This window comes from Miniopterus schreibersii (assembly GCF_964146895.1).
Source record: "Miniopterus schreibersii genome assembly, chromosome: 1".
Lineage (NCBI taxonomy): Eukaryota > Metazoa > Chordata > Mammalia > Chiroptera > Miniopteridae > Miniopterus > Miniopterus schreibersii.
Window position 1 is genome coordinate 48,434,800 of NC_138101.1, and position 27,783 is coordinate 48,462,582.

At 40.7% G+C, this 27,783-nt stretch overlaps 1 protein-coding gene and 1 pseudogene across 2 annotated transcripts; both read right to left on the reverse strand.

Moving 5' to 3' along the window:
• Window positions 1–2,193: 2,193 nt before the first annotated feature.
• On the reverse strand, window positions 2,194–27,246 carry COQ2 (coenzyme Q2, polyprenyltransferase; the record flags this gene model as incomplete). Its single annotated transcript, XM_081134265.1, has 7 exons — window positions 2,194–6,667; window positions 8,523–8,711; window positions 10,845–10,978; window positions 13,239–13,324; window positions 14,939–15,060; window positions 21,239–21,405; window positions 26,994–27,246. 7 exons carry the CDS (start codon window positions 27,244–27,246, stop codon window positions 6,503–6,505), a joined length of 1,116 nt encoding a protein of 371 aa, XP_080990391.1. The 3' UTR covers window positions 2,194–6,502.
• Window positions 17,179–18,921, reverse strand: LOC308559398 (adenosylhomocysteinase pseudogene; annotated as a pseudogene). Its single transcript has one exon. The product of its transcript is annotated as an adenosylhomocysteinase pseudogene (transcript).
• Window positions 27,247–27,783: the final 537 nt, after the last annotated feature.

Consider the following 27,783-nt stretch of genomic DNA (forward strand, 5'->3'; position numbering starts at 1 on the left):
ATCTTGTAAAATAAGAACACAGACTACATATGACAAATATCAGATTTTGTGATATGATCAACAAAGCAGCATGTATTTTTTAAATATGTTCTAACTGATTTTAGAGAGAGAAGACAGGAAAGGGAGAGAGAGAAACATTGATGAGAAACATTGATTGATGGGCTGCTTCCTGCATGCCCCCTGCTGGGGATTGAGCCTGCAACCTGCAACCCAGGCCTGTGCCCTGACTAGGAATCAAACCGGTGACCTCTTGGTGCATGGTTGATGCTCAACCACTGAGCCACACTGGTCGGGCAAGGCAGCATGTATTAATAGCAGTAACCAAATGGGCAAGACATACAGGCAACTCACATAGAAGAAATACAAATGTCTTATAAACATTTTGGAAAATATTTGTCTACACTAGTAACCACAGAAATGTAAGCAGAATGATGTATTATTCTTGCCTGTGTAATTGGCAAGAATTAAAAAATGATGTCTTAGTGTCGGCTAGAATCTGCAGGTAAAAATATAGAACTTTCTGGAGGTAATTTGAGAAAATATATCCAAACCTTAAAAATGTGCACATCACCACATCCAACCCTTTACCCCCACCCTACAAGCCCTGGAAACATTCTGCTTTCAGGATTATTATCCTATAGAAATAATCAGAGGTGTATCGGAAGATATGAATCTATTCATAGCTCTAGTGTATGAGAGGAAGGAAAAAAAGGTAAAAGCCTATTTATTCAATAAGATTAATTAAATAATAGTACATGTGGTTAAAAACCAATGCAACCAATAAACACTCATATTTTGAAAGATTTAATGTCATGGGAAAACATTAAGTGAAAGTAGTAGATTTTGAAAAGGAAGTACAATGTCGGTCCAATTTTATAAAAAATGTTTATATATGCCTATTAAAAGTCTAGATGACTATTATTAGCATGCTAATAGTGCATATTTTTTTGGATAATGATGCTAAAAATGAATTTTATTTTCCCCTTTGTTTTTTTCTGTATTTCTAGACTTCCCACAATGTACATATGCTACTTTTGCATTAGGAAAAAAATGCAGTAAATATCACTTTTAAAAGACAGAAGAAAACTGGGCAACTTTTAATTTCATGCCCTTTATCATTTGTTTCGGAGGACAAGCAAGATGGCATTGCTATTCCGGCTGTTTCTGTTGAGCAAGGTATGTCAACTCCTTGCTCAATGTCACCGGAGGGCTTTGGACATCATTGGTTAAGAAACTAACAAGAAGCTTTTGGACATCATTGGTTAAGAAACTATGCTGGTTTTATAGGAAGATGGAAATATGACTGTTTTACAGTGTGACTTACTGGTAGCCAAGGGATGTCTCAACTTCAATGCTCGTTGGGGTTGGCTTTCTTTCTTAGGACTGTAATTCTTTTTCAGATGTGCACAAGGACTATCACTTAAAGGAAGACATGGAAGTCTGGGGCTGCAGTTACAGGCCTCCCTTTAGTACTCAATCCTTTATTTTGGAAATAAATTATTAAATAATAATATTTTCTTTGTTTTTGTAGGGGACACAACAGGTTATCTTGAAGTCTATTTTTAAAATGTAAATATTAAAAAGTAAAAATACTGGAATAAGTGAAGGTTACATGCAGAGATTAGCTTAAAACATGAAATTTAGGACCAATGCCCATTTAATTTTATTATAAAGCAGTGTTATAATAACCTATAACCCATGACATTTTTTAGTCTTTATTATATATATTTTTTACAGTTTTAATCATGTGTACATGAAAAAAAATCTGTACTTTTATTATGGCGCCTCACATTGAGAATTTTTTAATGTTATTGAATGACAATAATTTCTAATTATTAAACCTAACACACAGTCTGGCAATGTTAGCTCATGGATGATGATAATCAGAAATATTTATTGAGTACCTACAGTGTGATATATAGCGGCTACTTAATGAATTAGACAAAGTCCCAGTTATCGTGAAATCTTCATCTTATTAGCTGGAGATGTGATTTTTAAATCCATGAGAAGGGTACTATTATTAGCCTCATTTGAGAAACTGAACCATAGATCAGGTAACTGGCCCAGGATCATCCAAGTGGCAGGTGTTAGAAATATGAACCCAGGCAAGCCGTTTTCAGGACTCCCAACTCCTCCATTGGTACCAACAAAGCACTCCGTCAACTCAGGGGACAGGTCAATCAGAACTCCCAGTAGTTGTTGTATTAGTTTATTTGTTGCTGCTATAACAAGTTACCACAAATTTCTGATCTTAAAATTCTGGAGGTCAGAAGTCCAAATTCAGTTTCATAGGGCTAAAGTCAAGATGCCAGCAGGGCTGGTTCTCTCTCAAGGCTGTAAGGGGAAATGCATCTGTTCTTTTCAGCTTCTAAAGGCCACCTGCATCCCTTGGTTCATGACCCCTTCCTTGTATCAGTCTAACTTCCTGCTTCCATTGTCACATCTCCTACTAGTGACTTTTACCTTCTTGCCTCCCTCTTATACAAACCCTTGTGATTCCTTTGCACCCACCTGGATAAACCAGGCTGCTCTCCCTACCTCAAGACCCTCTCAATCACATCTGCAAAGCCCTCTTAACATGTAAGGTAACATATTTATTGGTTCAGGGGATTAGGATGTGGGCATCTTTGGAGGGTTTGTTTCAGCCTGCTACTGTTGTGGACACTGTAAAGGCTAAAACTTATGCTGCTTTAGGACAAAAAAAGATTGGTGTGGAAAAGTGAGAGCTTCCTAGTATACTCCACTCGCAGTCTTTTCTGTGCCAGGTTCAGAAAAGCAGTACTAGGGCTTTGTATTAAGCCTGCTAGGGCTGCCATAACAAAATACCACAGACTGAGTGGCTTAAATAACAGTTTATTTCCTCACAGTTCTGGAGGCTGGAAGTCTGAGAGCAAGGCGTTGGCAGGGCTGGTTTCCTGCAGCCTCTCTCCTGGGCTTGCAGGTGATCTCCCTGTGCATTCAGTCCTCTCTTCATGTGTGCAAGTGTCTAGTGTCTGTGTGTAACCAGATTTCCTCTTATAAGGATACCAGTTATAATGGATTAGGGCTCACCATAACGACCTCATTTAAACTCAATAACCTCCTTAAAGACCTTATTGCCAATACAGTTACATTCTGAATTACTGGGGGACTATGACTTCAATATATGAATTTGGGGGCAATACAATTCAGCCCGTAACAGGCTTTACATCAGCCGCGTTCAGTCCTCACACAGCCCAGGTTTGGAAGATGAGAATGTGGTGACTGAGGGTGGTTATCACTTGCCTGAGGTCTCCCAGAGGGACAATGCACACACAGGCCTGTCCACTCCAAAGGCCAGGCCCTCACCATCCTGCCTAACAGCTGTCAGGAATTGTGGTGACAGAGGTAGGCAGATGAGCGTGGCCAAGAACAGTGAAGGGACCAGCCCAAGGGCAAAAGTGCATGTTGATTTGTGGGAAATAGCAGGATGCAGCCTGACTCTGGAGGCCTTTACAATCATGGAGAGTCATAGAGCGATTTAAAAAAAGAAAATCGGGAAGAGGGAGAGGCAGGACCTGTCACAATTTTGACTCCACCCAGATCTTCCATGGCTCCTAGCTGACCTCCACCCCTACCATAAACTTACACTAGCTAACTGTCCCTTTTAAAACCTCACGATGACTCTGCAGTGGAAAACTAGGGCAAGGGCTCTCTTCGTTGAATCAATTTCCCAAGAGAAGACTGGTGCCACCTATCTTCAGTTACAGTACCCCTCACGACTGTGTGGAGATAGACAACCCTGATACTAGATTGATGACATCTGCACTTCTTTGCAACCCTGAATTGTTTTAACTCCATGATTTTAGAGGCTAATAATGTACTTCATTTCCCCTCTTCCACCCCACCATCTGCCCCTTACCCATTCATTTTACTTTTTCAGCTTTTCTGCCTGGAAGAAATAAAAAGGAACTAAAATAATTCCATGGAATCTAAGCAGCTTTTTGACAGCAAGCAAATGTATGCATTTTTAACTATATATTCTCCTGTCCCCATTTATCACAAATGGCCACGGGAGTTTTGTTGATCCTAAGATCTGTTCCATATTAACCTTCATCAACTAACATAGAAAAATGAAATAAAATGGAAACACATTCCATTTTACCTCCTCTAATTGGAATCAGTGCTAATGAGTTAACGTTTTAAAATAGAGGGTGATCTGAAAATTTATGTAGCCATTCTGAATAGATTACATAGGTTCTGGCAAATTTTGTAGCCAGTCATCAACAGGATCATTGCCCTTTTAGACACTGAAGTGTTTTCCCAAGTGGAAAAGGGGTTCTGCCTTACGGCTTCCTCTAGGGTGCAAGGTAGGAGGTGCCACGGCAGGCCTCTTGGTGTAACCAGATTCCCTTTGGCTGGTTCCTTTACCATTTATCTATGTATAGATATCATACCTCTTAGTATAACCCTTTTCTAAGCTCAATTTTTTTTTCTTCCTGATTCTCACTTCTTTTGTTGAAGGTATCCCTCTGTTTAAACTCTGTATTTTTTTTTTAATTGATTTTTAGAGAGAGGAAGGGAGGGAGGAAAGGGGGGGAGAGAGAAAAACACTGATGTGAGAAACACCGATTGGTTGCTTCCCATATGTGCCCTGACCAGAAACTGAATCTGCCACCTTTTGGTGTATGGGAAGACAATCTAACCAACTGAACCACACCCGCCAGGGCTAAACTCTGTATTTTTATTCTTATTACTATATTTCCTAGAAGGACTGTGTAAATTCTGTCAAATCTTTCCCAAAGGAAAAAATATATATAGGATATTTGTAATAGAAAACAACAGAGATTTATATCTTATCCATCCTCATGCTTGTAAGAATTAGATAAAATAGAAGCCAAGCATATTTCCCTAAAGGTAAGGTTTGGTTCTGTTTCTTCTCCCCTTCGACTCATTGCTCTATAGGACAGTACAATGACAGCCACTCCCACTGCTGTCGGCTAGCCACTCACTCTCAGCATTTGCTGAACACACAGTTACGTACCTTTCCCTCTGCCCATTTACCAGTGCCTGGTGAGTACTCTCTGTCAGCTGCATCATCATCATCATGAACTGTAATCTTTATTGCTGCCCACAATTAACATACACAAATGACTGCCTCCTCACACACGCCTCGGTCCCTGAGAGCCATGTGAGTAAGTAAAAGACATTTTAGGTTGAGAGTGATGGGTTCTAAAGAGAAAAAACAGTAAAGAGCAAGGAGATAGGAGATGTAGGTATTATTTGTATATGAAATTTTAGAAACAGTGGCTAGGAATAGCCTCTTCGAGAAGGTAATATTTAGGAAAAGACCTGCAGTGAAGGACTAAGACATAATTCAATCAGAGCACTGCAGCAAAGGGAACTGTAAAGGCCCTGCGGTAGGAGTCTGCCCAGCCTGTTGAGGGGCAGTGAGGAGGTCAGAGGGGCTGAAAAGGAGTGTGAGAAGAGTAGTCACAGACAAGGCCAGATCATGGAGGCCTAACAGGTAGAAGGACTTTTACTTTGTACTGATTGTCCCATGAAGATCCTGGAGGATTCTGAGCAGAGAAACAATGTGACTTTACACGGGTTGTAAGAAAATCACTCTGGTGGCTGTGTTGAGAACATTCTGAAGGGGGCAAAGTAGACTTAACCAATATGCCTCTATCCTATAAAGCACAATCAGATAAAACGAACAAACAGAAGTTGAACTTGTCCCTGGTGATTTCCTTTCTGCCCATTCTGGTCACTATGGCTGCACACAGACACCTGATCTCCCAAATAAACACTAGGGTTGCTCACAACAGCAGTATGTATGGATATAAATTTTTACTTACTTAAATTCTCCTAAAATATAAAAATCAGAATGTTTTTCTGAATTACAGCTTTTGGCAGTGAGTAAAAGTCACAATAAAGAACAATAAGCCCCAACTTACCCTGGCAGCTTGAATTTTTCCCTAAAAAGAGAGTCCATTTTTCCTAGACATTCATTTAGATATGTCAGGTTTCTTTTAAAGTGCCAAAGGTCATCCAATTCCCATAACTACAGATAAGAATTATAATGAAGGGAAGAACTCATCAACTTAAATATTCAAGGTCATCTCAAATCCTGAAGATTTCTGTGACAGAGGAAAACTTCTGCTGGTAAATAGTTGAACTAAAATCCAGACAAATATGCTCGAAGTCTTCATCTTCTGATTCTTAATTCTTTAACATAATATAGTGTAAGACTCTTTTTCAAATCTAATTATGTAGTAACAAGAACTGAGTGTGTTTTGTAAAAGTTTAATTAAAAAATCCCTAGCCTGGCCGGGCGTGGCTCAGCGGTTAAGCATCAACCTAGGATCCAGGTGATGAGGGTTCGATTCCTGGTCAGGGCACCTGCCCGGGTTGCGGGCTGCAGCCGATCAATGACGCGCTCATCATTGATGTTTCTGCCTCTCTCTCCCTCTCCTTTCCTCTCTCTGAAATCAATAAAGATATATTTAAAAAAAAAAAAAAATTCCTAGATAAACTTAATTTGCTATTTTTCTATTCTACTATCTATATTTTTCTTTGTTTCATCTGTCTTCTTTTCTTTCCACAAGTTCCCGAGGACAATCCCTAAAAAAACTATTAGTCCTATTGTTCGGTTGGAGGCAAATTTATCCCAACAATCCTCAGGTCTGTGGATGTCTAGAGTGTAAATCTGTGAAAAAAGAACACAAGGTTGCATTAGTACTAGTATGGACTTTTGGCATCACAAACACACCACTGTAGAAGATATCAGCACTGTTAAAGAATTTTTAAGTAATAGGAATCCCTTAATGTGCCCCAAACAGTTCCCCAATGTACACAAATCTACCGTTTCTATCACTGGGTATCATCTAAGCTGCATCCTGAAAACTTACCATGAGGGGTGCGTGAGTGCTTTGAGAGACAACACACGCTATTTTCAGCTCTATTTAGAAAGCTCTTCCTTCCACAGACTGAGCTAAAACCTGCTTTCTACAGCTCCTACCCTCCAGTTCTAGCTGTTCTTGGGAGTAATGTTTTTCAAAGGGAGAACGAGTCACCTTTGGGCAGGACAACTCTATTGTGCAGAACTGTCTAGTGCACTGAGAGATGTTTAATATACCTGGTCCTCACCCACTAAATACCTGTAGTGAGCCTTCCCCAGTTTACTTACGATAATAAAAAATACCCTCTTCCATGTGTAAATCTCCCTTCCTATCCCCACAGAGAAGGGAATCCTACCAACCTAAATTTGCAGCTGGTGACTGGGACAAACATATTCCTGTTTCTCCATGGTAGTCCTGCAACTATATCAGCAAGTCTCATGTCCCTGTCTTACTCTTCTCTAGGCTTAAGCATCAGCATCCACCTGCATTTTCCCAACTCTTCTTATTGTGGCCTGCAGAATTAAAATCGTCATGATTTCCTTTCTTTTCAAATACTGGAAGGCTATGTCCATCCTAAAATATTGTGTCAAGGACTGGAGACAGGACCACAAATGCAACTGAGAATATAAAGTAGGTTCCAAATATTTGTTATAATATTTGTGATTGTCCTCATAATTTTTTGCCTTTCTCTACTAATATCCAGGTACTTAATTATTGCTAAATCTCCATTACCCCAACCAGGCAATCAACTGATGATGACAATCCTATGGGGCTGAATTATGACCAAAAGAGGATGCTGGGAAATTCTGAGGAGGAAAATGATAGTATCCGAGAATCCTGGAGAATCACCAATTGGTATCTTTTAGCTTTTCTAGTGAGGAAAACAATGAAGGTGATACAGCATAGGGCTTACTTTATAGATATCATATTTTAGATTCTTTAACGCCATGTTATATAAGTTTTGCTTACACTGATAACTTGCAATAATCTGTATAAAACAGATCATCTAAATACAGGTTCACTAACTTCTGTTCAAAGAAAATAAGGGTAACACTGGTTGTAAATGGACTGTATTTTTGCATCAATCTAATTAAAATTAGATTTAGTTCATTCATTCTACACAAGTCAATAATATAGATTCATAATATCAGCTTGTAGGGGCTGGGGTGCTGGGTGCATATCCTGAAATGGCAGATTCCTACTATCTAGGCAGAACTCTGACATGTTATAATTTCATGACTTATCCAACCTTGGTCTCTATGCCAGTGGGATCTAAACCTATGAATAATCGGTTTGCTAAGCATTACCAGAAGCCCACATTTTAAAATAAAGTTGTGTTGATCAGTTGCTTTTAGAGTAATTCAGTTCAACCCACAACCTTCAGACATTGCTGAAATTCTTCCAGACGTACATCAGAAGTAATTCCAGAAAAATCAGAGGGGGGAAAAAATCTACATTTAGTTTTAGATTATTTCCCTAAAATAATATAGCTAGCTCTTTTATATGACAAGTTGGGGAGAGGAAGGGGTGATTCAAGGCAGTGCAAGCCAAGTGTTTGTTTTAAGAAGTGCCTTGTCTGTTAAACAGAGACCATTTCATTTAAACAGTATTTATAATTATACCGAGGAAGAATGAGGGGAAAGAATCAGAAGGTGGTCAAACCTGGTGAGTCAGATGGGCTGCAACAGCAGCCAGAGCAGCGTAGTAGGGTGTGGTCTGACCAGTGTTCACTCCCACCAGGCTTAGCGCCCCCAGCATCGCTAAACTGAAGCCACTAAGCCACTGCTTTGTGTTTTCACGAAACCTCAGTGCCGTAGACTTAACGCCAATCATCACATCATCTCTCTTGTCCTAACATCAGAAAGTAATAAGAAATTGTTTTTTGTAGACATACCACAAAATTTGCCATTTTGAAGTGTACAATTCAGTGGTTTTAGTATATCCACAAGGCTGTGCAACTATCATCACTATCTAATTCCAGAGGACATTTTTTTTGTTGTTGTTGTTTTTTAAATATATCTTTATTGATTTCAGAGACAGGAAAGGAGAGGGAGAGAGAGAGATAGAAACATCAATCATGTGAGTCACTGATCAGCTGCCTAGCCCGCGCAACCCGGGCAAGTGCCCTGACCGGGAATCGAACCCCGATTGCCTGGATCCTAGGTCCACGCTCAACTGCTGAGCCACGCCCGGCCGGGCGAGGACATTGTTTTTTAAAGAATATTTATATATAAACATAAAGATAACACCATGAGCTGTGAAAGATGAGTAACTCAGAACATGGGTTAATCAGTAACATGCAGCCAAATCGAAGTTAAATGTTATTGCTAAACTTTTCTTCCAGCTCTATTTCTACACGTCTTTGTACTTCTTATAATCCTATTGATTTTTAACTACACCTTTACTACATTAGAAGTAAAATTCAACTCAAATTCTTCACATAGCTCCTCCTTATTGCAGAGTTCTCAAATCTCAGTAATTTCCTGTACATTTTAGTTTCAATCTTGTTAAAATTACAAATGTTCACCACCCATTCACGTTTCACTTCTAACTCAATTTACTCTTCGCCTTTCCCATCAAATCCCTTTTGTTTAAGCAGAGCCAGGTTTTGATGATACACTCCCATCTAGCTGGCTGGTCTCCTCCAGCAACTTTATTTGCAAGCATCTCCATATGCTGTTGTAATTATGGTCCTGTAACATCAGAGCCCGTATGCTGAACTCTGCACCCACCGCAGGCAGACAGCTATCTTCTGGAGTCCCAAATACAAATACAAATAATAATGTGTATGGGGTTTGGATATGTTTTTCCTCTCATACTGCAAACACCTGAGGGTGCAAACTGTGTCTTTAATTATATGTACTACAAAAGTGTCAAAGAATATAGTGTTTTACTGAAGAAGTTAATCTAATTTGAGTACAGTTATCCTGACCACTGGTTCCAGACCTTACTGCAAAAAGTACAGGAATCTCTTCTAAACTGTTAGTTAAGTTTCACCTCAGGAAACAGGCTGATTATAGATCTGGCAATTTTTACAAGATAATACAAATGTGGGTGGGGGTAGGGGTTAATGAAAGAAAGCAGGATGAAATCCAGACTAAAATATTAGAAAAAAATCTTCATTAAATCATGACATATTCTTTAAGTAAATGATTGAGAATACAGTCATATTTCAGAAAAATATTGAGAAAGCAACTTTTTCACAGTTCATAAATGTAAAAGGAAAATTAAGAACATAAACCAAGAAAAGTTAAAAAAAAGTTTTATTAAATTTATGAAAAGGCAATACAAAAACTATAAAAATATTTATATCCTTTAAGTAATACCACTCCTAAAAATTTACCCAAAAAACTCATAAAAACATTAGTAATTAAAACAATACTATTTATAACTGCAGAAACTCAGAAACAACTGAAATGGCCAAAATAGACAAATTGTTAAAAAAAAAATTATGGTGCATTAAATCAATGGACTATTATGTAGTCTTAAAGTGATAATAACAAAAAATAGGCAAAAACCTGGGAAAATGTTTATTACCTACACTAGGTAAAGAAGCTGCCTGATACAACGATTAGAGGCCTCAACAGAAGGGCAGGAGAGGGTAGTGGTTAAAAGCACAGACCCTGGAGACTGTCTGGGTTTGAATCTCAGCTCTGCCATCCACTAGCTGTGTGACATGGACAAATTACTTTCCATGCCTATTTCCTCATCTGGAAAATGAGGACAATAAAAGTGCATTCCTCTCAGGTTGTTATGAGGGTTAAATTAGTGTTTGCAAGGTACTGAAAACTGCCTGGCATATGGTAAGTGCTACTTAAGTTATTATAAATAAAATAAATGAGCTGATTTCTTTGGTAAATATATGTGCACATGAAACAAATATTTTGTTGGTACCATGGAAGTGTGAATAATTTCCTTTAGTTTGGTTCTTAAAGTTTTTTAAAAAACAGCTAAAGTTAAGAAAAAAAGATGATGTTTCTTTACCTGATGGGCATAGATAGTATCATATATTAGAGTCCACATAATTCCAGAAAAATAAAGAGGTAGGCAAACAGATGGATCACAGGAGCCCTTGACAGCAGACCATCCAAGTAACGCTCCCCAATTAAAAGTGAACCCTACATGGAGTGAAACAGAAAGGAAAAGTCTAAACATACTTCCAAATCCCAAAGGGAAGGAGAGGCATCAGCATGTACTATTGTTTCTGTGTAGTAGCCTCTATGTAGACTTTTTTCTAATATGTTTCTTCCTTAAATTCTCTCAGCTCTCTGCGGTAGTTATTAGCTACATTTTATAAAAAAGAACACAAGTTCAGAGAGGTTAATTAACAATTAAAATAACATAGCTAAAAGAAAGAATAATCTCCCCCTGATAAATAGGTTTCATGAGAACAACATTTATCCTACCTAATATGGTGCCTGGCATCGTCAATAAATAATAGGTGCTGGGGTCTGAACTTAAACCTGAGTCAAAATCCTATGATCTTTCCATTATCATTCTACTGCCCCCAGAGGTATAGAAACAAGAATACAGACAGGAATTCTCATTTATCCCATAAGCCCATCCTCCCTGAGGACTATAAATGAACACCTACATGCTGACAGCTCCTGAAATCTTTCTGTGCAAGCCTGCTCAGTCTTCAGACTAGACACTGGACTGTCTGCCGGACATCTCCACCTGCAAGCCACTCTGGTACCTCAAACTCAGTGGGTCCCAAATGTCTTTTCTCAGAAACTCCTCTTCTCCCACGTTGCCTGTTTCCACTCAGACTCTCTCCTCAGCTGACAGGGGCATCTCCTCTGTGGCTCCACAGCCCTCAAACATGCCAGTACATTTTACTGCAATGCTCTGTTCATTGCTGTCTCCTTCTCTGGTTCCGTCACGAAGGTGAATGTGTTTTAGTCACTTTTATTTTCCTAGTACATGGTGTGATTGCTGGCACGAACTAAAAATCAGGGGTTCAATAAATATCTGAAGTAAATATAGCAGCTTCCTTAATATTATCTTATAGATAGGAAGGCTTATCCTCCTGTTACCAAAAGATTCCCAGGTCAGTTGAGAATATAATGACCTATATATTTTTTTAATAAAAAAACCCCACAACACTGAACGAGAAGATCTTAGAAAAAGATTCGTATTCTACCACAACTTTCCAGTCAGGTTTACATCTATTTCTGAGTAGGTTTGTGTTTTTCTTTTATTTACTGGAGGGGGAAAAAGTTCAAAGAACTAAAATAGTTCTAGGAACACTCTAGATTGTTCTTAGGAAAGACTAGCAGATATTTTTGCAAGAGATTTTCACTTACCTACCTACCTACCTTCAGCTCCTTCCACTAATAAACATTTACTGAATTCCTGCAGTGTATGAAGTGCTATGTGAGATGCTGAGCCACCCAAATGTAAAGAACGTGTTATCCTTTAGGCATTTACCATTTGTTACTGGGGAGACAGACGAGGCTCTCAATATCTCCTTGCTGAATTAATGCTGTTGAAGTAAGTGCCTCGTCAGAGTGCTCTGGGAGCCCAGATTGCTATAACTTTTTCCTGGGAGGTATAAGGATGGCTTCACAGAAACGGAGCCCTGAGAAGTGGCTGAGCTATCACACATACTTTAACCCCTGTTCTCCTGCTCAGAGTGCTTTCCACTCCAGTCCCCAAAGTCTTCAGGACAGCTAGATCAACCACCTGAAGAGAGAGGTAGGGTCAAGGCAGCTAATGCATTTCTTCATGACATACTTAGATTTTTTTTTTTTTTAATATATCTTTATTTACTTCAGAGAGGGGAAAGGAGAAGGAGAGAGAGAGATAGAAACATCAATGATGAGAGAGTCATTCATCGGCTGCAACCCGCAACCTGGGCATGTGCCTTGACTGGGAATCAAACCCTGATCTCCTGGATCCTAGGTCGATGCTCAACCGCTGAGCCACGTCCAGTTGGGCTAGATTTTTAAAAGAGCATTTAGGAAAATAATAATGGTGATAATATGCAAGATTTTTTAGCCAATAGAAATGGCTAATTGTCCTCCTTTAAAGTATGAAAATCTGCCCTGACCGGTGTGGCTCAGTTGGCTGGAGCATTGTCCTTTGCACCAGAAGGTTGCGGGTTCGATTCCTGATCAGGGCATACTTAGGTTGTGGGTTTGATCCCCAGCTGGGGTGTGTACAGGAAGCAACCGATCATTGTATCTCTCTCACATGAATGTTTCTCTCTTTCCGTTATTCGCTCTCATAAAAAAAAAATTTATTCTTGGTTTGGAAAATTTCATGACTGACTTGACATTTTATCTCTGCCACATTATGTATATATATGTATGTATGATATTATATCTAAAAGTATAATTTGAGGGTGTCACAGAAAATATAGTTAATTCAACTCACCCAAGACTAATTGAGGCCAGTATGTAATCCTTTTCATTAGTGGGTAGGTGATAACAAGAAGTAGGGATGCTGCTCCAAGAGCTATACTGAAATCAGGAAACCATTAGAAAGATTAACATCACCATCTCTTACAAATCACTAAATAAGTCAGTAGCAGGGCTAGGATTCAAACCTTACACAGGTTGGCTCCAAAGTCCAACTTATTACCATATGCTACTGTCTCTCTAAATTTTATATTCATACATTAAGACAACTAGAAACTTAGACATCCTAAGAGAGTCAGAGCCAAGATATTCCTCCCTATACATACAACGAGGTGTTATTTCTCTAGAAGAGGGTACAGTCACACAGCCTCTATGAAAGGATAATAACATAAGACATTCCTAGGGACCTCAAAGCTCACCTAACACCACCTCTCCAGGAATAACCTTCCAAAGTGTTTTCACGCGGGTGATGCTAGCAGGGCAAGGTATACAATGAAATCTAGTCTTTATAAAGTAATGCTTGTTCAACGCAGGTTACAATGGCTAAGATCTGGAAACAGCCCAAGTGCCCATCAGTAGATGAGCGGATAAAAAAGCTGTGGGACATTTACACCATGGAATGCTACGCAGCTGTAAAGAAGAAGAATCTCGTACCCTTTGGGACAGTATGGATGGACCTGGAGAAAATTATGCTAAGTGAAATAAGCAAAGGCAGAGAAAGAAAAACATCACATGATTTCACTTATATGTGGAATCTAAAGAACTTAATAAACTGATGAACAGAATAGATTCAATGACATGGAAGCATAGATCAGACTGACGAATGTCAGAGGGATGGAGGAGGGCAGGTGGGTGGAGGGGGAGAGAGTAACCAAAGAATTTATATGCATATATGCACAACCCAAGGACACGAACAATGGTGGGGAGAGGGACTGGGGAGGGGGATGGGACGGGGTGGAACGGAGTGGAAAGGGTCATTGGGGAGAAAAGGGGACATCTGTAATATTTTAAACAAAAATAAAATAAAATTTAAAAAAATAATATTAGAAACAAGCAGAAAAAAAATAAAGTAATGCTTGTTTGTTGACCTCTTTTTTCTCTTACTGCAGCACTTTGTAAGCAGCCATCTAATGCACAGAAGTTTAATTTTGTCTGTTCAAGATACAGAAATGAGTCTTTCCACTTTTCTCATCTATTACGGATTAGGAACATAATCATGGGAAAGACCAGTTCCTCTTTTTGTATGAGTATAACCACTTCTGCTTCTATCTACTTCAGAGATACTATAAACATAAATAAGATAAGGCAGAGGTGGGCATGTATTATTATTTATTAATTATTGTATTATTTCTCATGTGAACAACTGTAAACCTACTTTTGCTCATCCCTGTATAAAGGAGCATGTACACACACACACCCATGCATGCACCTAGAAAGCCTATCAAGTGCCTTGAGTCCCTTAGGAACATGTAGTGCAAGTACAAAGGTGGTTCAGGATAAATTAAATACTGATCTTTTATCTTAATTCCTTTGGATGAAAACATACTTGATTTTACAATGTGTGGTGATTTATTTATACTTGCTAACTTACATATGCTTATTAGGTAGCAAATAAACAACTTTATGATGAAGATATTTCAGCTTTATTTTATTTCTATTTCCTCCATTTCAAGAGAGAGATTTTACAGATGATTATGAAAAACACATTTACTATACCTGTAGTAATTCAGACACAGAAGAACACCCAGTGCCAGGGTCAGCTGTCCCCCAAGAAAAACGAAGGACTGAAAAGTTGAAATGTCTCCAGCAGCTATTGGGCGGTTTGCTGTTCTTGTAACCTTAAAACATAAAAACAGATACCTCAGCTCAATCATTTATTTAAACATTTCATCAAGAGACTGGTCCACGGTAATCGACAAGGCAGGAATATGAATAAAAGGTGAAATCAACATGGGAAATACTGCCAAGAATCAAAAGTTGGTATTTTAAAGTAGCTTTGAAAAGAACTAAAATTTCCCACCACTCATTCCCTTTTCTATCTCCCATCCCCATCCCTAAACAAACAAAACCAAGCCATTTCCTCATCTAGCTACTTAGCCACCTAGCTTAATTAGCAAGTGTATGTTCAATTTCCATAGAGAAAAGAGGGACAATAATAATGAGAATTCTCAGGAAAGGAAAACTGAAGTGCATGTTAAATATGGCCAATATCTTATGAATGTTTTGAGTACGGAAAGCACTGCAGTCAGAAATCAGACGTAAAGAAAGAAGACAGATTATCTGGGTTTGAAAGTTGGAATGGTTTTTTTTACCCTAGCCAGTTTGGCTCAGTGGTTAGAGCACTGGGGCCGTGGGCTGAAGAGTCTGGGGTTCTATCCTGTCAAGGGCAAGTACCTCAGTTGCAGGCTGCCAATCAATGAGACTTCGATGTTTTTGTTTTTCTCCCTCCCTCCGCCCCTCTCTCCCTTTCTCCTTCTTCCCCCCCCCCTCTGAAAAGCAATGGAAAAAATATCCTCGGGAGAGGATTAAAAAAAAAAGAAATTTGGAGTGTTTTTGCCAGGTTATTTAGGAATAGGTCTGTAATCTTATTTTACCTGCACTCAAATATAAAGGGCAAACCCATTGTGAGAAAATTAAGAGCAATTATGTGAACAAATAATATATATTAACTTGTTCTTTTCCTTCCAAGAGATCATAAAATGTGATTATTCTAAATTGAACCACAAACAAAAAACATAACCAAAATTTTCAACACTGCTAAAAGAACTCAGGATCTGACATCAGAGAGCCCAGCATTTGAATCTAATTCCATCACTTATTGGCTGTATGAATTTTGGGAAATCACTTAATCTCTCTTGGGCTTAGGTTACCAACCTGTTAAAGGAAAAACTAAGAGAGGGAGAAGGGACAGAGGTAATAATAGCACCTGCCTCACAGAGTAAATGCAGTGCTTGAAGCATATAAGTATGCAATAAGTGTTAACTATTATTAATATAACATATTTTTTTAAACATATTTTTATTGATTTCAGAGAGAGGAAGGGAGAGGAGAAGAGAGAGATGGAAACATCAATGATGAGAGAGTCATCATTGCTCAGCTGCCTTCTGCACACCCCCTACTGGGGATCAAGCCTGCAACCCGGGCATGTGCCCTGACTGGGAACTAAACCTCAATCTCCTGGATCATAGGTCGATGCTCAACCGTTGAGTCACGCCAGCTGGGCAATGTAATATATTTGATATGATTTATATCAAGGGTTAGCAAACTATGGCCAGTGGGCCAAGTCCAGCCTACTGCCTGTTTTTATATGGCCTGTGAGCTAAGGCTGGCTTTTACTTTTTTAGATGGTTGAAAATAAATTTTAAAAAAAGAATAATGTATTGCCACATGAAAATAACATGATATTCAAATTTCAATGCACACAAATAGTTTTCCTGAAAGAGACATACCCATTTGTTTACATATTGTGTATGGTTGCTTTTATGCTTCAACAGAGTAATTGCAAAAAAGACAGCATGGCCCACAAAGCCGAAATAGTTACCATCTTAATATTATTATTATTTTTTCTTTTAGGTACCAAAATTTTTATTTACCTACTTTCCTGCTCTAACATTATAAGCATTATATAAACTTTATAAACCAAATTAATCTTTTTGATCCAGGGTTCAAATCAATCTTTTTGATAGGAACCATTACAAAGTGGTGGCAGATCTATGCCTGCTTTTAAGATTCTCTGGCCCATCTCAACCTCTGGCTGCACTTCTCTTGTCCTTTCTCCACTGTCCCATAACAGTATATTTTATAACCCCTATAAAATAGGGGACTGAAAGTACCAACTTCATTGTTCTGAGGTTTAAGAGAATGCCCAGCACTAAGCCAGGCTCTCAGGAGCATTCAAACTCCAGTAGTTCCTCCCTGCCCACTGATATAGCTCCTTCTCATTTGTCATGGCTGAGGAACCAGTGAACCTATAAACCAAGAACATGGGTACAACATCCATAGGCCAGGTGAGGGCTTAGATAGTAAAGTGCACAGGTGTTGTGCCCACCACTTCCAAAACCCCTGAGCTCATGGTTCCCTGTGGGTATCTCCCATGTACCTCCACTGTGACCAGGGCTTGAGAAAGGGCTCAATTACCTTCTCAAATTGCCCTGCCACACATGAAACAGTATGAGGGATGTAGTGGAGCCCAAAGACTGAGTGACCAGCCACAGGGAGTCAATGGGGGACATTCACAAACCATTCTCAAAGTTGGAGCCATTTCCTCTTGGGGAGATGAGGTGGGACCTGGGCAAGGATGGCAGCTAGAAGGCAAAAAGGGCAGGCCTGGTTCTCAGTAGCGATAGTGATAAGGCTTGAAGGGGTCATCATGGGGCATGCCCAGGTACTGGGCCTGCTTCTCAGTCAGCTTGGTCAGCTTCATGTTCTGCTTGCACAGGTGGGCTTCAGCTACTGCTTCGTCCAGCTTCTTGGGCAGGAAGTGGACCCCAACGGAGTACTTTTCTTGATGGGTCCACAGGTCAAGCTGCGCCAGCACCTGGTTGGTGAAGGAGTTGCTCATCACGAAGCTGGGGTGACCCATCGTGCAGCCCAGGTTGACCAACCGGCCCTTGGCCGGCAGGATAATGTGGTGCCCATTCTTTAGCTGGTAGCAGTCCACCTGGGGCTTGATGTTCACTTTCTCCACAGCATTCTCGTTCAGCCACTTGACATCAATCTCCACGTCAAAATGTCCAATGTTACACATGATGGCATCATCTTTCATCTGCTCAAAGTGCCTGCCGAGGATGATGTCAACACAGCCTGTGGTGGTGACAAAGATGTTGCCCTCCTGACAGGCCTTGTCCATGGTGGTCACCTCATAGCCCTCCATGGCGGCTTGCAGTGCATCAATGGGGTCAATCTCGGTGATGATGACTCAGGCCCCAAAACCTTTCAGGGCCTGGGCACAACCCTTGCTCATGTTGCCATATCCCACTACCACCGCCACCTTGCCTGCAATCATCACGTCTGTGGCCCACTTGATGCCATCTATGAGGGACTCCTGGCAGCCATAGAAGTTGTCAAATTTGCCCTTTGTGACAGAGTCATTGACGTTGATGGCAGGAACCTTCAGGATCCCGATGACCATCACCTTGTATAAGTTGTGGATCCCTGTCGTGGTCTCCTCAGAGATGCCTCAGATGCCCAACAAGAGCTGTGGGTACTTGGTGTGGATGAGGTTAGTGAGGTTACCACTGTCGTCCAGAATCATGTTGAGAGGCCCATCCTTGAAGTACAGCGTCTGCTCAATGCAACAGGTACTCATCTGTTCCACCCTTCCAGGCATACACTGGAATGCCAGCCTTGGCAATGGCAGCTGCTGCGTGGTCCTGGGTGGAGAAGATGTTGCAGCTGGACCACTGCACCTCAGCACCCAAGGCAACGAGCGTCTCAATGAGGACGGCTGTCTCAACGGTCATGTGCAGGCAGCAGCGATGCAGGTGCCTTCAGTCACTTGGAAGCTGAGTACATCTCCCGCATGCACATCAGGCCCGGCATCTCATTCTCCTTGATGTCCAGGGCCTTGTGTCCCCAGGAGGCCAGGCTAATGTTATCGACTTTGTAGGGCAGTTTGTCCGACAAGCTGATGGCTATTCCGCACGGAGTGATAGACACAAGCGAAGGGGGCCGGGCTTCGTACCAGGAAACAGAACTGGGCCAGCAGCAGAGGGAAGGGCTACCATCTTATTCTTGACAGAAAAAACTTGCAGACCCAATTTATAGCATGCTTCACTCTGCAATAAAACAATCTGTCAAGCTGTAATGACTAATCTTGGTTAGAGTACCAGAACTGGGCCTTCCTTCCTTGCTTTGGTCCCTATGGGTTTAGTCGGAAATAATATTTATGTTCTTTGTTTCAGGATATTATGATTCTTCCAGCTAGTATCTGAGTATTGACAATGTGCCACTATCCTAAGAGCTACCTATGCATCACATCATTGAATCCTCGTTAACAATCCTATCTTTTTGCCCAGCCGGGTGTGGCTCAGCGGTTGAGCATCGACCTAGGATCCAGGCAATCGGGGTTCGATTCCCGGTCAGGGCACATGCCTAGGTTGCAGGCTCGATCAGTGACTCTCTCATTATTGATGTTTCTATCTCTCTCTCTCTCCCCTCCTGTCCTCTCTCTGAAATCAATAAAGATATATTTAAAAAACAAAACAAAAAAACAAACAATCCTATCTTTTAGCCACTCACAAGGTCTTGCCATTTGTAAGTTTTAGGAAACTGAAGCAGAGGCTCAGTAACTTTCCAAAGTCACAGGTAGCACAGTAGCACAGTCAGCCCAGTACCACTGACGCACTAACCACAAGATTACACTGGCCCTTCAGTACAGTTATAATTACCTACCTACATTTGAAAGCTGAAAATAAGCACTCAATGAAAAGACTAAAAATTATGTAATGTGATAATCAAAACATATTCAATATGGTTTTTATGAAACCAGTGTTCACAGTTTATAAAACCAAATTGATACATTATTTCAATGTTTATTGACTTAATGTTTATCAAATGGCTAACAGATTATATACATCAATAACCCAGACAATCGAATCTGGATTCTCCTAATCAGAGGAAAATAGCATGGGGGAGATGTAGGAAATCTAATCAGTTCCCTTTTATCTTTGGAGGAAAAAATCACTTAAGGGGGAACAAAAATGGTCATATTTTGTTAATTAAAAAAAATAGAAAAAGTTGGTTGGTTTGAATATATTACTTTTTTAATTAACCTTTTTCTTTTGTGGTAGCTGTAGATTCACATGCAGGGTGTGGTTTTTTTTAATTCTCTGTATTTTAAAAAAATATAAAGATCCCATGTACCCTTTATCAAGCTCCCCAAAGGATAACATCTTACAAAACTTTACAGTTCAAAAATCACAACCATGATTTGTACATTAGCTGCTCTAAACATGTTCAAGAATTATTCTGAAGTGACATATGCCAGGCACCTCATTCATATGGTTATGCAGAATGAAAAACTGACCAGGATGTGTGAACCCTCAAATCCAATGCATCTCCTGGCAGGGATCAAGGCATCCCAACTGGGTCTGCAGGGCATAGAGTGGCCTTTACTATGCAGTTCCTGCCACTATCCTACCCTCCAGCCACACACAAACCCCATCATTGCAGTTGTCAAGCATAATATACTTTATCTCACAGCCATGCCTCTGTATCCCCTGTTCCCTCTGCCTAGAGTGACCTCACCCTGCAGCCCACCCTTCTTTTTTGCCATCTTACTGTGACACAGTTCAAAGGTCACTCTCTGAAAGTTCTCTCTGACCTCCTCCCCTAGGCTAAGGTAGTAAGTTCCCTTGTGGACACCATTCTCATGATAGTGCTGCTGTATTATAACTAGTAGCCTGGGAGGTCTTTCAACCATGCAGTCTAGAACCTGTCATTGTGTCTCACACACAGCAAGTACTCATTAATGTTTTATGAATTAAAAAAGGAAGGGATGATAGTTCTTTTAGACCAGGGGTGGGGGAACATCGAAATCATTTGGTCTGGCCCTGCCAAGGCAACCGCAGGTGGGACTCGAAATTCAATAAATCTAGGAGCTTTTTTCATAGCTAATTTTTAAGTTGATAATTTTGTATGGCCTGCCTGTGAATGATGTTATAAATATCCAAATGACCTTTGGCAGAAAAAAAGTCCTCCACCCCTGTTTTAGACAAAGGTTCCAATAGATTTTTCACTTCACTCCTAACATCCTTATCCAAGCGTTCTAAATCCTAATTCACTCTGTAAAAAATGAAATACACACCTTGGCCCCATAGCCACTCTTGTGCTGAGAGAAGTACACTGCACTTTGCAACACCAGCTATTCATTCAACTGGTATCAGCACTTCCTATGCTGATTTCAGTAAGGACACTAAATGATCCAGTAGTTTTATGTGGCACTCAGAAATGATGCCACCATGTTTCTCTGCAGAATTTAGAGAAGCCTCTCTGTTCCTTTTGAGGACGAACTACCTTTTTATCGTAATCCCGGTCCCACATGTCATTAATAGTACAGCCTGCTCCACGCATCAGAACAGCTCCAGTGCCAAAGAGGGATAACATGTACCAGTCTGGAAAACAGCCTGGTTCAGCTGCCAAACTGATGCTCCAGGTACATGGCAGATACAGCAGCCAGGTTCCTATGCAAAAATAAAAAGACAGAAAAGGTACCAATTCAAGTTAGTTAACTGTTTTCATTTGTTTAAACATCGGTCCCAAAGAAGTAAAAAACACAAATTCAAAAACATATGACAAAACTGGGACAATAAATTTGCAACTCATATCACAAAAGACTATTCTCCCTAATATGTAGGGTTCCTAGAAACTGAAGAGAGATCAATAGATAGTCCAACTGAAAAAGGGACAAAAAACATAACAGAAGTTCACAGAAAGGAATACAAATGGCTCTTACACATATGAAAAGATAATAAACTTTGAGAAATACATATTAAAACTACATTGAGGTAACACTTTTCACCTATCAGATTGGCAAAACCCAAAGTCTGACAACACACCCTGGAGAGTCAGACACTTTCATGTATCTCTAATGAGGTTACAAAATGGTCCACCCTTATGGACAACCTGAAAAAAAAATTTTTTAATTTTATTATTGTTTAAAATATTACAGATGTCCCTTTTTCTCCCCAATGACCCGTTCCACCCCATTCCTTCCCCCTCCCCAGGCCCTCTCCCCCTGAAAATTTTTAATACAAGTTTGTGCGTATACACACACACACTCATATAAAACACATACATATATTTCAATGTCAGTATGCTCATAGACCATGTCTGGAAGGATATATTAGAAACTTGTCTCTGGGAAGGGGAACTGGTTGGCTGAGAGACTTAGTTTTCACTCTACACTTTTGTACCTTCTGAATTTTGTATAACACCAGCTGGGCTGTCCTGTTATTCGTAACCAGCCTCTGTCAACTACAGAGGAGTTTATACTAATGAAGTGACTTTTGGAAAGCCCCTGAGTATGGGTGTTAGTTCCCAGGGAACCAACCAGCACAAATTTCTTTCACATTCTTTAAAATTTAATGGAGAGAAAATTTATTCTTAATGTAGATCTTAGCAACCTCAACATACAATTTCTTTTCTTTCCTTATTAAGTTTAGAACTTTCATCTTTTCACTTAAAGGAAGCACTTTACAGCTTCTCTTTGGCATATCTGAATTGTCAGCATCACTACTCTTGGCCTTGGGGCCATTATTAAGTAAAATAAGGGTTACTTGAACACAAGCGTTACAATACTGCAACAGCTACTAAGTAATCGGTGGGTAGAGTACACGGTGTGCAAACAATGGACAAGGGGATGAGTCACATCTGGGCAGACAGAATGGGATGGCGTAAGACTGCATCATGCTATTCAGAATGGTATGCAATTTATTTTTACTTATTTATGTTAATCCTCACCGAGGATATTTTTCCCATTGCTTTTCAGAAAGAGTGAAAGGGAGAGAGAGAGAGAAACATCGATGTGAGAGAGACACATCGATTGGTTGCCTCCTGTATGAGTCCCAACCAACAGGGGCAGGCAATCCAGGTATGTGCCCTTGACTGGAATCAAACCTGGGACCCTTCAGTCCACAGGAAGATGCTCTAACCACTGATCCAAACCGGCTAGGGCCAGAATTGTTTATAGAATTATTTCTGGAAATTTCTATTTAATACTTTCAGGCCACAGTTGACTACTGTTAACTGAAACTACAAAAAGTGAAACCACAGGTAAAGGGGTAGTAATGTAGATTGTATGAATAAGAGATTTCACACTTGAATTTTAATGGGTATCTTACTTTCAAATAGGCTATGGTACTTTGTAGATATATTCCTAATTCTTTCCCTAATTAGCAATACAAGGGAAAAAAAGATATGTGGCTAAAGAAAGATCAGATCCTGTACAAAAACAGTCAAATGACAAAGTCCTTATAAGCACGTTTAAGCTTCATTAAGTTTTATTCATTTGCAAATATTTATAAAGCACGTATTTTGTGCCAGAGCTGTGCTAGGAATTGGGAACACAATGGTGACTGAGAGTGGTTTCTGCCTTTTTACAGCTTATAAATTAAAAGGAAGAAACAGTTAAACAAAAAATAATAAAATAGATCAACAACAGGGCAAGCACAGGATCCTACAAAGAAAAGGCAAGGAAAGGCTAAAAGTGAGAAATGGTCAGTCCAGACCTGAATAACATAGCTAACATGGGGGAGGAAGAAAGTTTCCTCCACCTTTCTAGGTTCTTTTGGCTAGTCTAATAATTAAATTGACATAGGACAGTATAACAAGAGAAAATAATCAAGTTTAATTACATACAGGTGTAATTAAACTCCACATACATTAGAGATTCAGAGATAGATGGTAAAATGAAGTATACGTGACATCCTGAGCTGAGGAATGAGGTGAGACCTCTAAGGCTTCTAAAAGCGCTCTCTATAAGGGGTTAATTCACAAATTGATAAGAGCAGATGTTCGGTAGTTAGATGTTTGCCCTGCCCTCTAAATAGGTTATAAAAAGTTATTTTTGTTAATAACTCTTGTTACAGACAAGGCCCCAATTCAAAATTTAATAGTTAAAAGCTTCTCTTAAGCCTGCAAAGTCTCGATTACCTTCAGCTCAAAATAATCCCCATACCACAGAGGCACATCTTGGGGCAACTCATTCTGAATCCCCCACTAACATTTACTGAATGTTCATGAAATGCCAGGCAGTGTTCTAAATGCTTTATATGTATAAATTCATTTAATCCTCAAAAACATCCCTAAGAAATCGGCACTATTATTATTCCTATTTTACACAACAGATGTGCAGAGGTTAAAACAATGGGTTGAACTACTTCCTTGTAACTCCGAGGGACAAAGGAGTAGCTAGCTGATCCTGCCCCGATAGAAAAGAAAAACCGTCACTTCACAGGCATTATTTTCCTGGTGCAATTAGAACTGAAGATTCCATCTAGAAAATAATTCTAGAGAAAGATGTGTAACCACCTAAAGCATTTTGTGTCAAGAAGAAAAATTTCTTAGCCTTAAGTCTGTATTATAGGTGATGTATTCACTTACTAATAGGAATCTGTAGGTTGCCCCTAGAGAAGAGAGGGGTTCCTAATGAAGGAGAAAGTCAGACCTCCTGTTTGATGTCTGCCACTAGTAAATGGAGTAACACCAGACACTAAAGTATATTAAACTTTAAGGCTCATTCTCTGTCATCTATAAGCTAGAGGAAACATATCTACCTTTCAGAGATGTTACGAGATGATATTGGTGATGAAAACACAATAATACAAAATATATAGTACTTACTATGTGCCAGGTGCTGTCATATAACATTTTTGATGCTCACAACAAAGCTGTGAGATAGGCACTATTTTTATTATACCCAGATACGCTTCAGGAAAAAAAATGTTTACTGTAGTAAAAGGAAAAACTCTTTGGGAGAGTAAATGAGCAAATTTTGGTAGGTGATAGGTAGAAAAAAGAGCCTTTGTAAATGGAGTCTAAGAGTAATTCACTAATTACACCTTATCTTTAAGACAACATAACCACCCGTAAATCCAGTAAAAAAATTTACACCACCAATTTAATGAAAGAGTGCCACCTGCTGAAATTTCCTGAAATAATACAGTTTGTGACCCGATTGAAAGAAGTTTTAATCCATTCTGAAAAACAATAAAATACATTTTGGCTTATGAAGATTAACAAAGTAAAACAATGAACATAAAATTTCACCACAAAAGAATTTCAATAAAGGAATATCAAACCTGGATTCTACTACTGTCAACTTATTGTTCCTAGCATACATAGGGGCTCAAGAAATGTTTGTTGGATGAACTGTAACACAGAGAAGTACTAATAAGTTATCTCAAAAATCCTGCAATCATCACCGTATTTAGAACCAAAGCACGCAGGTTGGTCTCTTTTCAACATACATAGCAACTATTACCCAATCTTCTCCAATTCCCACTTCTCAAGTAATAATAGCTAATATTCTTGAGCACTTAATTATGTCAGGCATTGCTCTAAAGAGTTGACATATAGTAATGAGTTTTCATGACAACCTTATAAAGTCAATATTATCGGTACCTTCACTTTATAGATGAGAAATGAAGGCACAGAGAGGTAAAGTAACTTAATTGAGGTCCCTCAAATGGGCAAAGTGAAGATTCAAACCCAAGAGGTCTGACTCCAGACCTTTAGGCATAACCCCTTTATAATCTCTTATTATGTGGTGGGGCAGTCTAGCTAATAAAATAGAAGCCAGAGGTTTCTGGAAATGGGAAAAACAGCAGCCACTGTTCTGTCTTGGGTGCCTGTAAGCTTACACTGATGCTTTGTGGCACAGACTCAAAGAACAGAAATCTAGTTAGGCTTCAGATTAGAACTGGGTTTGGAAATGTATGCCTATCAACTTGTACCTGGCCCCAAAGTGCAAGGGGTCATGATGGCAGGGCTGTGCCTATCATTTATTTTGCTTGCATACTTTAATTGCTCATTGCTATGAACTCTGAGTGCTCTGATCCCAAATAGGTAGTGCATAAACCTAGAATACCAAAAACAAGGCCTAATTTGGGGTCTTGGCTGGGCAAGGGAGAAAATATATCTGTGCATTTGAATGTATTTCCATGCACTGCAATGGCAATTCCATCATCTAGACTACCTGAAGTTCAGCCATAACCCCTCCCTGCCTCCCCATTGTTCATCCTTCAGTCCAGCTCTTAACCAGCCTGTACTCCCACTATTTTCTACACCCACGTGGGGTTCCAGATCAGTTTATATTTTTAGTTTTCCAACAACACTCTTCCAGTTTTTGCAAAAATATTTCCCCCACCAAGAGCTCTACCCTCCTCTGAAAAGTTTACCCGTCCTCAGAGTTATACTTTCTCCTTGACTTTTTCCAGCAGTGAAGATCCACAGTAATTAGTCTTTCCTGCTGTATTTACTACCTGTATCACTTACATCAGCTTTTTCAGCTAGACTGAGCGTTCCTTGAGAGCAGGGAGTTTCCATAGCTCTTTCTATCTCTAAAGCTAACCGATGTTGTAGGAATGTATTAATTCATTCACTACTACTGCCAGGCTCCGTTCTAGGCACTAAAAACAATCCCATTTATGTGGAGCTTATATTGTATCGGAGAAGTCAATCAACCAATAAATGCCGAAGGTTCGTTAATGGAGAATGCTGTGAAAAAAAAAAAAACGGGGGGGGGGGGAGGAACAGAGGTAGCGGGCGGTATTTTAAAGAGGAAGGTCAGGGAAATCCTCAGGGGCGACTGGGAGCTGATAGGCGGCCCCTAAGCGCTGTACGTGTTGCATTCAAATGAATTAAATCTTTGTGGCAAGGGTGGTGCAGGGCACAGAGATAGAGCCCAGCCTCGAAACCCGAGGGTCACCTATGAGCCCACGTTTCTTCAGCGTCGGTCTTACTTGCTTTGGGAGCCTTACAGGATTACGGGAAGGGGCAAACACAATAAAAGTGAAAGTGCTAAAACACTGTAAATCTGTGCAACGCAGGATGCACTACTTAAACAAGGGCTGTGCAATGAGCCTTTTTTTTCGCCCGGCTCAGACGCTCAGGATACAGAGGCGCGCGAAGACAGGCGGGTCACTTCGGAGCTCGCGGGGTCCGGTGGGTCGAGGGTACCCGGCGCCTGGCGGCCAAGTCCCGGTTTAGCGCTTCACTTCCTTTCCGCCCGCAGCGCAGGGACAACCCGACCCGCCCCCGGCCGACTCACCAATGGGCCTGTCCAACCGCATGAGGCGCAGGTAGGGCTGCAGGGGGCGGGGCGCCGAGTCCACGACCGCGGCCGCCGACAGGCTGAGCGGCCGCCAGCGCGGTCCCCGCTCCGCCGAGGGCCGCCGGTCTCCCGAGCGGGGCGCGCCCGCCGCGCGCGCCAGGGCCACGGAGCCGCCGCGCGGGCCCCACAGCCGCGCCCGCGTCACGGCCCGCAGGCCGCGCGCCAGCCCCGCGCCGCGGGCGCCCAGCATGGCGTGGGGCAGCGTGGCCCGCACGGACCTGACGTCGTTCCCGGGCGTCGGTCCCGGGTCGCTGTGCGCGGTGACGTCAGCGAGAGGCCGGCGCGGCGGTGGGCGGAGACTTCTGAGTGACGTGAAGCGGGGTTTATCTCGGTCGGTTTACGCTGGACCGGGGCCCCCTAGGCTCTCAGCGTAGACGGGATTCCTGCGATCAGCTTTCTCAGTAAAGAAGGATCGTGTTCACGCGTTTGGAAAGGTTGTAGCACAAAAAACACACAAAACACGCAAAAAACCTACTGAACCCCAAAGGTTGATTTGAAGGCAGGTGTTTCCTTTTTTAAAGCTAAAAGGGCACCTAGAAGCCAAATCCAAGAATGGAAGTTAGAACCGTACTCGGAGTTACGGGACGTTCCTTACATCAGTGAAAATCTTACATTTAACAGTCAATTCAAACGAGTCGTATAACGGAGAGGCCTGAGGCGTGGGGAAGCTGAGCCTGCAGCTGGAGCAGCCGGTTGGCTCTCGCTCCAGCCTTGCCGACCGGCTCTT